This window comes from Engraulis encrasicolus, chromosome 16 (genome assembly GCF_034702125.1).
Source record: "Engraulis encrasicolus isolate BLACKSEA-1 chromosome 16, IST_EnEncr_1.0, whole genome shotgun sequence".
NCBI classification, from domain to species: Eukaryota; Metazoa; Chordata; class Actinopteri; order Clupeiformes; family Engraulidae; genus Engraulis; species Engraulis encrasicolus.
The window spans coordinates 26,018,136-26,031,470 of record NC_085872.1 but is presented as its reverse complement, the minus strand read 5'-3'; the positions used below and the strand labels follow the sequence as shown (position 1 = coordinate 26,031,470).

The window sequence follows — 13,335 nt, the reverse complement described above, 5'->3', positions numbered from 1 at the left end:
CCATTATGTGCTTAAGACCAACACAATACATTCTAAGGGATTTCCCAGTTTAAATGACTGCCATTTTCCAAGATGGCTGACAAAAAATACCATAGAAATGGATTTGTTGCACAGGATTTATCAAGCAAATTATTATACAAGCATCAATTTAGGCATGAATGTGCAAACAACAACAACAATACAATCAAATTTACCTGACTCAACACTTGAAATGGAAGCCATTTTACAATATGGCTGCTAAAACAGTGTTTAGCCCAGAAGTGAGCAAGAAAATGATGATACAAGTGTGTAAATTTGTGTGCTTAAGAGCAATATAATCAAATCCCCCTCATTTGCAACTTGAAAATGTAACATGGCAGCCATTTTTAAAGATGGCCATTAAAGAAGACACTAGAACTTCATTAATTGCAATTAATCTACCAGATGTGGCCCAAATAAACAATCACTATGTTTGAATTTCCAATGAATTCATCGTAGAAGGAAACATAATCAAGCAGAAAGGCACATAACTATAGGTTACCAAGGGTAACCCTGGTTCTCTGAGGGATATGAACGAGACATCTCACTATGGGTAACGCCCTTTGCGTGGCCATTTGCCAAAACTTGCTTTCAATCATGCAGTCAGACCAATGAGCTGGGCAGATGGGGATCCCGCCCCCTCGGGGACAAAGCCCAGGTGTGCCGGGCTCTGATCTTCAATCTGAGACAACTAACCTTTGAGCTTGGGGGTGAGTGTGGCAATCTGGTGAGATGTCTCGTTCATCTCCCTCAGAGAACCAGGGTTGCCCTCGGTGACCTATAGTTCTCTTTCGGTTGAATCACTCAACATCTTACTATGGGTATTGAAAAACTCCTGATTGCGTTGCCAGTTACCTAGAATGTGCAAGCAAAAGCCTGGCCGCAGCACAGACCCTTCCTGCCGATGCCCAGAGCTGTTGAAGGTGGAGAGGCAGCATCCATCAACAGCGATAAGCGACACGGCTCGCCCAACAGCCGCCCAAGGGCCCAGGGGCAAGAGCTGCACCCGAAGGGTGCACTTGGAAGAGCAGGGGAGGCAAGCCCCTAATCCCTCCAGACAGACACCAACCATGGGGAAAGTTGATACCAGTACCAACCTAGGGGTTAGGCAGGCACTTGACACCATCATTAGAGCAGGCACACCGCCCAGACTCGGCCTACCGGTATCAATAAAGTGTTTAGAGGGCAGATCCCGGCAACGCTAGCAGGGGAACAAGAAAGAGGCGCAGTCTTCGTTCCGAACCCGAAGGGGGAAGAGGCGTTAAGCACGGGGCGCACAAAGGCAGCGTCCAGACATCCAATACCACTGAAAGCACACAGTGGAGGGAACCCAGGGCACGGAAACGACCCGTCTGAGTGTAACCGATGTGCAAGTGGAGCCCACAGAGGTATAGCGAGGCCCCAAATATCAAGAGGTATTCCCCAATGGAAAACCAGGCCTTGGCACAAGGGGGAATATCCAGCATGTTCAGTACACACCTGCATGTGCAACTGAGAGGCACCATGCCCAAGACCGCCAGGCAAGCTTGAGCTGCCATGTGATCTTGCTGGCAGAAAAGACCAAGTCTTTCTCCAGCAGTGCCGCAGGTCCAAGTTGCGGACGGAGAACCGAGTAGCAACCACCACCACAGCGAACCGGCCAAGAAAGTCCCGATAGACACCTGTTTGAGGGCACACGCTCTGTTTCCCAGGGGGACATCAAAGGTGCACTTCCCCTCGATCAGGCAGCCTGGTCGAGCAGGGGCCTGAGATACTTCATTGGAGAAGTATGATCTAGCTAACCACGGGCGCCCTACCCATTGACAGCGCTCCAGGCAGCACAACTGACACTCGCGCTCCTGCTGAGCACATGAGACATGCACAGTAAGGGGTGACCGACCCAAGGGAGACACTGGTAATGCGTCCTATTAGGAGAGGCGAGGATTCAGGTGGCCTTGTCTTGTGTTCCACAGAACTAGTGCCCGAACGTCAACCACCATTAGCGGAGGTCGGGTGCGCAAAGGGGACAGCACAGTGGCTGGAGAGGGCAGCCAGGGGAGGATGTTCATATCTTCGAATGTCCCAGGCTGACAAGCCAGAGCAGTTATGTGATTAGCTAAATTAAACATGTTTAATGTCAAGTTCAGAGCGAATAACGCAAATTCATGACAAAGCTTGTTTCTGGTGCTCACGCACCTTCTGTTTAACAGCAATATCGAGAGAACCATGAATTGCTGTTATTAGCATATTATTACCACACTGTCATCGTATTATTAGCATGTCATAACCTTGGGGTCCATTGACATTAAGTTAAGAACTGGCTTATGTGTCATTGCTGAACATTTTAATATCTGTATCACTTCATCATCTATGGAAACATATTTGAGGATAGTGAACAATTATTTCCACCAAATTTGCAATTAGCAAATTTCTAGGGTCTTTTTGGACACATCGTCATCCCATTGTAAGTAGTAAATCAAGTATATTTGATTGTAGGCCTATTGGTCTTAATCACATTCATGCCGAATTTCATGTGTCCATCATAAATTGCTTGGATAATTCTGTGCAATAAATCATTGTCTAGGGTCTTTTTTGGCAGCCTTCTTAGAAAATGGCCGCCATTTCAAGTGACCAATTGGGTAAATTTGATTGCACTGGTCTTAAGGGCAAACATGTTGAATTTCATGCTTTTATCATAGGCCTAATTTGCTAGGTCAATTCTATGCAATAAATCTAGGCCTATTTCTGGGGTCATTTTGGCGGCCATCTTGGAAAAGGGCCACCATTTCAAGTGGCTAATCAGGTAGATTTGATCGTATTGGTCTTAAGCACATAAATGTTGAATTTCATGTTTGTATCATAATTTTCTAGGTCAATTCTATGCAATAAATCAATTTCTGGGGGCTTTTTTGGCGGCCATCTTGGAAAATGACCACCATTTCAAGTGGGAAATCAGGTAGATTTGATTGTATTGGTCTTAAGCACATACCTGCCAAGTTTCATGCTTGTATCATAATTTGCACGATTCAAGCCAAATTGGCCTTGTAGCCGCTCTACTATTATAACGAGGGAGGGCCCAGTGTCTTTCCCAATGCTGCATGTGGGACACGGGCCCTCATAATAATGTGTCACATGCAGACTGCACATGTTAAGAGTGCATTAGGCTACTAGATGATGGACAGATTGATCAGAAACAAACAACCAATCAACAGCGTGGAAAAGGTTCTGCTATCAAACTTTCATCATGCGTTTAGATATCAATAGACTGTAATTTCCATTTGCATTTAGAGCATCTGACCCGATAATTTACAGTAAGGGTAGACCTGCATTACTTAGTTTGGTGACATGCAATATCAACTTGAAAAAATAATAAAGTGATAATTATAAACGCCTCAGTCCAGTCCAGCCGCATAATCGGCTCTCATTGACGCATGTCAACGAGGCTTGGGCTAGTTCGCGATGCCGTCTGTTTTCATAATAAGGAACCGGATGTTACGAAGGAGGACATTCAGAAAACATGGAGGCGCTTGGTAAGGAGACATCAGCCTGTTTTTCTGTGCATGTGTAAAGTAATTATATACATATTCACCACTGATCGCAGTCTATATGAGTATGATATAAGCAAGTAATTGACAACCATAAGGGTTAAAAACGAATAGCCGTGTCCAATGTCGTTTTGAAGCATTGACCTTGTATCATATGACGACGTGGCTAGCGTTAGCTCAGATTAGCTTTGTTGGGTCTTGGTCCCAAATGACCCCATTCTGAATTTCGTAATTGTGATTTCTAGAAGTAAACTCAGTCGTAGAGATGGTGAAGTGGGGTTTCAACATACGGTGTTAGTCCGTTGACACGTGGATGAGTATTGTCAATTGCAAACTCAACACTAGTCTGATCAGGGTGCTAGCTTAGCAACCTAAACAGAAAATAATGTAGATCCACTTTCTTCCTGCAGCGTTTCGTCTCTCCAGGTTGGGGACTTTCTCAAAGTAAGAGACCTTTTTGACCGCATTGTTATACAAGTGTTGTCATTAGATTGATATTCCCGTTTTTGTGCTTCAAATAATGGAAAGGTAATGACGTGTTCTCTTTTCTTAGGTCCTCCAATCTCACAACACTATGTGGACAGAGTAAACACATTTTACCTGTGACAAGGTACATGATACACATCAACAATATGCGCATTGCATGGTCGCCCACCTATAGTGGAGTCAACATTAACAACTTTCTCCCTGTTTAGTTTGGTTCCAACGAGGGAGAAAAGCACGGCTTTGGCAGCCAAGCCCGCCTCTGCTCTAAGCAATAAAGGGGAGTATGTTATCACCAAGCTGGATGACCTGGTCAACTGGGCTCGTCGGGTGAGGATACATTATTTGACCTTCTCTTTCTTTGTCATGAGTAAACAGGTGAGGTAACCATTATGTAGAGTACCAGTATGTAATACGAAATGTCCTTATGTGTTACACAGAGCTCCTTGTGGCCAATGACCTTTGGTCTGGCATGCTGTGCTGTGGAGATGATGCATATGGCTGCTCCTCGTTATGACATGGACCGCTTTGGGATAGTGTTCAGAGCCAGCCCCCGCCAGGCTGATGTCATGATCGTTGCTGGGACCCTAACGAATAAAATGGCTCCAGCGCTGCGAAAGGTACACTACTCTGCTTTTCACCTACCTTGTTTTCTTTCTTTCTGATCCCACGCTTAGACTATTGAGTTGTGCTCAATATGTCAGGGGTACTGGTTGTCATTAAGTTCTTGGCCGCTGGCATGTACAGCAGAAGCTGGTCGGATCTGCCAGCTTTTGTAATTGGGGCATTAATCTGTCTTGTGGAGTGCAAGAGCGGCCAAGGTTGTGCCATCACACCACCTCAACATTGTATCAAGCTGGTCGCTACTGTACTCATTTGAGTAGCATTCCAAAGGTCGTATTTTGTGCCACCAAACTTGTCTTTTACCATCTGGGAGTTTTCTTTTTCTTGTCTTTGGAAGATGAAATCCAGAAGGAGTGTAGTCCACCAGACAAACAATGGCCTCAATAGCATAAAAAAAAATCACGACCAGTACCTTTAGTTTGGGACTTGTGAGTGATGGTAGCGTTACAGTAAAATTAATGCTTTTATTCACATATAATTAGCCTGGCAGGTACAGGGAATTGGTTTACAGTTCCTGGGGCAACATGGGGTTAGGTTGCTTGCTGAAAGGCACTTTAGCCATGGATTGAAGCATACAGAGAGGTTAGCTTGCACTATAAAATGAAATGAATAGGCTGGCACCCCTGTGATCTTAAGACCACCTCACCTCACACTAACCATTAGGCCCATCCAAACCCCAGGTGGCCCATCCAAAAGTTGGTTCCCATTGTAGCCAGTTAGCTTTGCATGCATACTGCAGTAACGAGCGTAGGCCAGTCCTTCATGTGGGAAAATGTATGGAATGGAAAGGGGAACCCATGCTAAATACATTGCTACTGCGATTTCCAGTCACAAATATCATCAACAAAACATTCCTGGTAAGCACTATGACTGTTGTTTAACAATAGGCTGTACAAATCGTTCAGGTGTGTAGTTTTACAGCAGGTTAGAAGATTTCAACCTGTACTCGCTAGCATCGCGCTAATGTTTATGGGTTTGGCCCCATAAAAATTGAGCTTTGTGACCCAGTATATAATAATCTAGTGGCGCAAAATAATCGAAACGCTACTCAAACGGAGTCTTATTATTTCTAGCTTCGAACTTAATATTAATATTTCAGGACAAAAAATTATTAAAAATCACAACAATTATAATGGTAGAAAACTCCATTGACACCCATTCATTTTGCACTGGCCCGTGGTTAGGGTTAGCCACTTGTGGCTAGTAGCTAGTTCCGTGAGTGAACACCCCCTGGTTTGAGACAAAAAGATGAGCCAAACGTTCAGAATGTCTGCTTTTATTTTCTCTGGATGTGTTAAATTAAATCATTTTGGATACATCACCAGTTTAGAATCTACTGATGTACTTATCAACAGATGTTGAAGAGATTGGTCGAGGAAAAGCAACAGTAGTTGATTGCAGAAATATTGTGAAAGCTGAAAAGAAAAGAAACTCAACATCAGTAAGTCTCATCATCAGTAACCTCCACAGTGCAGGGGTGAAGGTATTGTAATATGCATATGTATTGCAAACATTCTGGAACAAAATCTTAAGTGACTGATGAGACCTTGATTTATCTCTATGCAAGCGACGTGAGCGAAAGGTTAAATTGGCACGTATTTGAAGTTGAGTATGCATTTCACCTCTTGAAGAAGGGAGTAACCCCATTTAATCAAACACACACTGAAAGAAGTTTACAGAAAAGTCTGTTGATGGCCATGGGTAGCAGGCTTGAGGAAGTTATTGCAAGCAAGGGTTGTCTCCAAGTATTACATTTTACTTCATTCAAAATGATCTATTCCAATACTTAAGCTTAAAAATGCTGTGGTGTAATACAAATGGTGATGAATACAAAATGGTGTAATAACATCTAGATTTAATTATCAGCAATGAAAGCTGCTATTCTGAACTTGTCACATAGTCATATTTTTGTCTCAAACCTAAATGCTTTTGGTGGACTACAAAAATACGAGCATTTGGCTTGGAAGAGACTGTAGATTCTAACGGATAGAATACCCCAAATACACATATGGTGGCACAAGTTTGGCCTCTCTCACATACTAATTACGCATAATGGTTAAGCAGTATCAGGCGATTATTCCTCCTGTCTTCTCTTACCTCCTTTCCAATCTGATTTTAGGCAACGTTGGGTCAGTGCCACATTTGTTGCGTTGTTTGATTGACTGAATGTTCACCGGGCTATTGCACAAAGCTCTTAGAAGGAGCTTGGTCAGGCAGAACTCTATGCAGGACGATCTCTTGGGTAGGATAGACGAGCATTGTTCAAATGCCTTTTTGTACTAATGGACAAGGTACAACCAATTGGACTACTTACTAACCAATACAAAATTCTGTTTATGATGTAGTCTTCCCTTAGCCTGATGGGCCACATTGTCTTTCTAGTCAATTAGCAATTCGTCTCTGTTGGTACTATAGGTATTTCTTATGGCCATTCCCAAATGCCAGAGTGCTTTATGCTTATTTAAAGGGGTATGCCACTATTTTGGGGCTTTCTTTTGAAGGAGGAAACCAACGCACACCAGAGGTTTCGAGGTGCAGGTAGCGGGTGCAAGATCAATTTTGTAGAAGAAGGTACCGCACACTCTTGTCCATCGTGCTGCAATTTATTAACAAAACAACTTTTCGGCCCATATGGCCTTTCTCAAGTTTTTACACAAGCAAAGTGAAGACGCCCCTTATAAATTGTCCTCTGGTTTGTGATTGACGATTTTGGGGCTTAACACAGTTAAAATCGTTGGCTGGGGTTTAATAAGGTGGTAAAGTGTCATGCTACAATGCTACACGGATCCATTGACTTTCACTAGCTTAGCAACATGCTCCCCCTTTTAACTTGTCCTAAAGCAAGACAACAGCTTACATGAAAAAAAAGACACTTTACCACCTTTATAAACCCTGGCCAACGATTTTAACTGTATTAAGCCCCAAAATAGTGGCATACCCTTTTAAGACTTCAGGTCGAGCCGTGGCTGTGGCTCAAGCAGCAAGGCCACTGACTGTTCTGCTGGGGGCCAGGGCTTGATTCTGGTCTGAGGTAGTTTCCCAGATCGTTCTCTATCTCTCTCCCATTACTTTCCTCTCCTCACGAACTGTCCTATCCAGTAAAGGCAAGACAGGCTCCAAGAAACAGGCTTCAGGTCATCCCAATTGTCCCATTCAGCCCTCAGCAAGCTCAACATCCTATTTGCCACCCTTACTATTTCGTTTCTCAAAAATATTAGATAAGGCAGAGCAGTCAAATACTGTATTGTTGCAAAACAACAAACAATATTTAGCTAAGGAGCTATGGCAGTGCTAGCTGGCCCTGCTATGTTTTGTGTAGCTTTTTTGTGTGCTCTGTTGGCACTGTAATGTCCCTATTGCATGCTATTCTTTTAGTAATACATTACATTATTTGTGATGTAATGTAGCCTTGCTTTCATCATTTAGACATGGGAATAGGGTAAGCCATCGTTTACATTGGATAATTTTTTGTGTACATGCATGCTTTTTCTCCTGTGTATTTTTATTCATCCTTTACAGTCAATTTAAAAAGTAACCTAGCCATTTCCCTTTCACTAGATTAACTTAAATCACTGTTATGAGTGACTTATTGTCGGAAATTCTGATTGTGACTATTTTTGTTCTGAAAACAGGTGTATGACCAGATGCCAGAGCCCCGCTATGTGATCTCAATGGGCAGGTATGTTCAAAGTCAGACTCTTCATTGTCATTTGAACGATGTTACGTCCCAAAATGCAACATACAGATGAAGGTTTGTGTGTGCTCCCCCTCTCAGTCTGAACAAGGAAGCTTAACTTGGGCGAAATGCACAGACAACAAAACCGATTTTGACTTTTGCTTTTGAAGAAGATTTGCAGTTAAACACTAATTGCTGTAGTGCGATCTACTGTCTGGATAATCAAGTAATAGACATTTAGCCTGGTTTGTCAGAAACATGTGCTTCATTCACCTTTTTATTAGTATTATTAGTATTATTATTATTTATAGAGTAACATGTAACTGTGACGAGTTAATAACCTTTACAAGCTCATGCTTAAATTAGTCATTAGTATGCAAATGAAGACTCTCGGTCGGCTCCAGTACTTGTGGGCAGACACACACAGTGGCAAAAGCTTGCTTTCTTTCACATTCTCTCAACGTCCCCGACTGCGCTAGATCACATTAAACATATTATAACAACAGGATTTTCATGGAGGCGCTAAGGGGATCTCAGAACAGGCTGAGAAACAGTTGAGAAATATTTGAGGTAGTATGTAGTTAAAGGCCAACTTCCGATAAAACTCAGTTTTACTCACTCCTTTCGAAGATCGGACGGTCACCCCAAGTTAAACTCACTTGCAAGGCTCTCATAGCGGTGCGTCAACTCTCCTGGCTGTGTTTCCCGGTGTTTCCCAATTTACATTAATAATGCAGAGAAACGAGCGAATCACGAAAGCCTTTCTGTGTTTCGTCACGTCGAAAGAAGGCGTTGCCCACAAAGGTTTATATCGACCCATTTATCTAAAAACATGTCGAGTATTTTTTTTCTGCTTGTTTTCAAAACAAGCAACGTCTGGTGGCCCGAAACATAGCTTAGCTTAGCTATCAGCTGGTTGCTACTCTCAGGTACACACACAGCACAAAGCCTCATATATAAAGCCAACTCACTCTGGTTGCTCCGTGCCTGCAGCAAGCCTAGGGGTCGCTGTCGAAAGAGCACAGCCCTGAATGGAGCCTGCACGCCTCCGCTGGCGCCCCTATAGTGCAGTACCACCCGGGGAAGTGGCGACTCTGTTTGCCATTACATTCCCTCCAAGAACTAGAGGACTGAGCCAATCAGAGACGCGTTTCTTCGAGAGCAGGAGGAGTGAGCCAATCAGAGACGCATTTCCACGAGAAACACGGAACACTCTCTCGTTTCTCCACAAGCCACCTTGCCAGCTTGCAAAAACGTCTTGAAACAAAGCAACCAGTGCGTTTTTTAAAACAGGACCAACGCGTAACACATTCAATAACATTGGGGAACACGGCAGTATTAATGAAATAACGTTGAGAGGCGATCTTTAACAGGTTTCCGTCCAATTTGTGAAGTTTCCCCAATTTAAAACAAATTCTCATTGTCTTTGCAAATGTTTGAAGTTGTCATGGCATAAACCTATTGAGAAATCGTTCAGCTAATGGACCCATCACAGATCATTTTCAACAGATTTTTACTCTGATGGTGTGACCGATAAGGTTGTGGGTGTGTTTTTACGGCAACTCTTCCCCTTCGCTATAGCTGAGAAGTGGGGTGTCGTGCTGTGAGGCCATCACAGGCACACACTTTACGTAAATTGTATGAACCATATGAGGGACCCCCTGTGTAGGTGACCACAATGTGAAGGAGCCCAGTGATGGTTAAGTGTAGATGGTGCTCCCTTGACGTCAGAAATATGGTGGGTTTTGCGTGTGGGATGGACACCCAGAGTGTGTGAAGAGCATGTTACCTGGAGGCGGAGACAGTTTGATGGTTTGACCATCATGAAGGTTGTTGTCAAGTTCTGACTCACAACAACAAGCTTAGCCCTTTGGTGTAGTGGTCAACTTACATGTTTGTCACCAGACACAAAGGGAGGCGGAGCAACTCCCCCCTTCACTGTAGTTTCATATCTTGGGATGCAGTGAACAATGCAAGGAGCCATCTCAAGTTGCTTTGCGTTGCTTCTCTGTTCTTCCAACGACCTGATGTCTACTCTTTGGTGCTTGTTGGTGGTTAAGAGGAAAGGAATTTCTATGTGTTTTTCATGGCAGGGTATTACACAGGGTTATCATTTGAGCGTTTTGCAGAACACCGCCTGCTTACTCCTCTGTAAATGGGGTTTCATCTTGACTATAGCTTGGCTCATAAATAATATGCTGTCGTCAGCATAAAATACCTGCTTTTGTGTTGCAAACACCAGAAAAATGAGGCTATGTGCCGTGTAGATGTGGTTTCCTCTGCTTATCGCATAGCATCTTGAAGTTGTGAAGAGTTATGGTGTTGTGCAACATGCTTCTGTGGGTTTTGTGTTCTATTCAATAGCAGGTGTTTGATGCTGGTGCAGAACCATAACTGTCTCGCCCTCTAGTCCCTTAACCTGTGGCAACAACTTCCTCTTTTTATTGAGCAATGCTTGCAATCTGAACAAAAACTGTGACTTTCCGCTGTAAACCTGGTGCAGATTACTCCTTTTTGTTTTGAATTATGTGAGTGGCATACTCTGGTGCGTGCGTGCATGCGCGGCCGGATACTGGGCGGCCAATGTGTGAAACCACTTTTGCATAGAGGTTTGTTGGACTGTCTGAGATGATGATGTTAGAGTGACTGGTTAGAACAGCTGGAGGCTATTCCATTACAGCTTAAATACCTCTGGAGTCCTGCTCCTGTTAAGTCTTGTTATGTACCTAAATACTAAATTATGCTTTCTATTTAACATTAACAGAGTCCTGACCTTTTTGCATGCGGTATGCATGCAAGACGTACTGCACTTGCATGGTTGTTGTATGATGGACAGCAGTAGCCCAAATTTTGTTTCCCATTCATATATGCCTGTGTATGTCATGGTCCCTTTGTCTTCCCCACTGTCAGTAGATTTCAAGTCGCCCTTTCTCTATCATCAAAATTGGCTTGCACTGGTGTACTGTATGCATTTTCATTTCTGCCGAAGGCAAAGCAGAGGTGTGTTTTATTTTGAAGCGGATAAGCTGCCTAGTCACCTTGTGCCAAACATCGCCTAATATCCTCCCTAAGACTTGCATACTCGTTGTCTGGGATTTCTTCTAAACTGGTCACTTACAAGCTACTTTTAGCTCAAATACTTTTGTTATGAATATGGGTTGCTAAATCTGGTCGTCTTGCCTATTTAGGAAGATTTAGCTCTGGGTCAGGAAACCACATTCCACGGGCAGTGTGGTACCAATTTTCATGTTCAAAATCTTTTTTTTTTTTTTTTTTTTTTTAATCGAAATCTTTAAGACTGTATTCCTCTTCTACTAAAATGTCTCATTGTATAGTCTAACAATAATTGTGTGATTGATTGCAATTTATGATCAAATTCAAACTATACCACAAGATGGATGTTTGTGCAGTTTTAATTGTTTATGTTAGGGAATTAATTTTGGAATGAACTAGTCCAGTGAGTTAACCATTCTTTTATGGTGTGCATTTTTTATTGCTGCTTGGTCTTGCTGTTCTGCAAGTGTGTGTGTGTGTGTGTGTGTGTGTGTGTGCGCGTGTTGTGTGTGTTCGCGCTTGTGTGTGTTCGTGTGTGTGTGTGTGTGCGTGCGTGTTGTGTTGTGTTGACTGCAGTAAGCTTGCAAATAATATTGTGTGTTTAATTTAACTGATTTTTGTTGTTGTTTTTCATTACAGTTGTGCAAATGGCGGTGGCTATTACCATTACTCCTATTCTGTCGTGAGAGGATGTGACCGCATTGTTCCAGTAGATATTTACGTTCCAGGTAACCAAGGATCTGAATCTACTCTGGGCTAGCTTCTCTAGATAACCAGATACTGTCATATGAGTGCTTTATTGACTCCTTTTTTAACTGTGTAAAGTAGCATGCCTACATATTGCCATACGTGTATTGTGTTGACTCGTCTTTCTTTCTTTTTTTTTCTTTTTTTGTTTCGGTTTGATTGTGTCCCCTGCAGGTTGCCCACCCACTGCAGAGGCTCTCCTGTATGGCTGCTTGCAGCTGCAAAGGAAGATCAAGCGTGAGAAGAAGATGACTATCTGGTATCGCAAATAAGAGCCAGCGCGAATAATTTATTTACCCTCTACCTGTGCTTCGGTAATAGATCATACCAGTTGGACTATTTACTGTTATCCACCAGTATCATCAGTTCAATAAAAAAAACATCTTAATATGCTTGTATTCTCTTACAAGGTTTTATCTCTTCAGTAGAATAGATAATTAAAGATGTAACTGTTTTTGCAGTTTTGGAAGTTTGCTCAACTGTACTGTGGTGTCTGAATGTGTTATCACTCTGACGGGGCTGCTTTGATTCCAGTATAATTAAAGATTATCTTGTGACTAAATCCTGTTGATTGAGTTATCATTTTTGTTGATGCGAGTTATAGCATGGTTTCAAAACTAAAGTGTATCAGGGGGTTTGGCCTAAGGTAAGGTTGTCAAACTCCTATTCACAGCGGGCGAAAATCAAAATCTGTGAAGTCGCGGGCTGAATTCAATATTTATTCAAAAATGCACTTTAAAAAGTGTCCATAACGTACACACACTTCACACTTTGAGCTAGGCAAATAACACATTCCCATTCCATATACTTGTATGTGCTGTTACACTAACCTGGACCAATGCATAATTCTTGTGATGCCCTAAGTTTTGCATTTAAGTCATATTTTCTATATTGTGTATGTGGGCCAAATGTAATGCACATTTGAAATGTTCTCACAGGCCAAACATGGCCCCCTGGCCTGAGTTTGACATCCTTGGCCTACAGTTTTCTTGTTTAAGTTACTGAAGTTGAGCTGGCACTTTACTAAAACATGTAATTCTGTAAGACATGACAGAACTTGACAGACATGACAAAAATCGACTGGAAATGAGACTCAAACACATGAACTATATAATTAATAACTAGAAATGCACTCAGACTGCAGACATCCGCCAAGGAAGCTATTTGAACATTTGACTGTTACACCCCATCTTTGCCTTCTTTTTGTGG

At 42.6% G+C, this 13,335-nt stretch overlaps 1 protein-coding gene across 1 annotated transcript; it reads left to right on the top strand.

Annotated features, from left to right (window-relative positions):
- The first annotated feature begins 3,465 nt into the window (after positions 1-3,465).
- On the top strand, positions 3,466-12,688 carry ndufs7 (NADH:ubiquinone oxidoreductase core subunit S7). The gene is made up of 8 exons (XM_063219135.1): positions 3,466-3,527; positions 3,953-3,986; positions 4,096-4,152; positions 4,238-4,355; positions 4,466-4,645; positions 8,282-8,328; positions 12,019-12,107; positions 12,301-12,688. Exons 1-8 carry the CDS (start codon positions 3,515-3,517, stop codon positions 12,396-12,398), a joined length of 636 nt encoding a protein of 211 aa, XP_063075205.1. The 5' UTR covers positions 3,466-3,514; the 3' UTR covers positions 12,399-12,688.
- The last annotated feature ends 647 nt before the right edge of the window (positions 12,689-13,335 follow it).

Coding starts and splice junctions, on each gene's coding strand:
- ndufs7 (XM_063219135.1), top strand. Junction 3,987..4,095: donor AGGTTGGGGACTTTCTCAAA/GTAAGAGACCTT, acceptor CTCTTTTCTTAG/GTCCTCCAATCTCACAACAC. Junction 8,329..12,018: donor TATGTGATCTCAATGGGCAG/GTATGTTCAAAG, acceptor TTTTCATTACAG/TTGTGCAAATGGCGGTGGCT.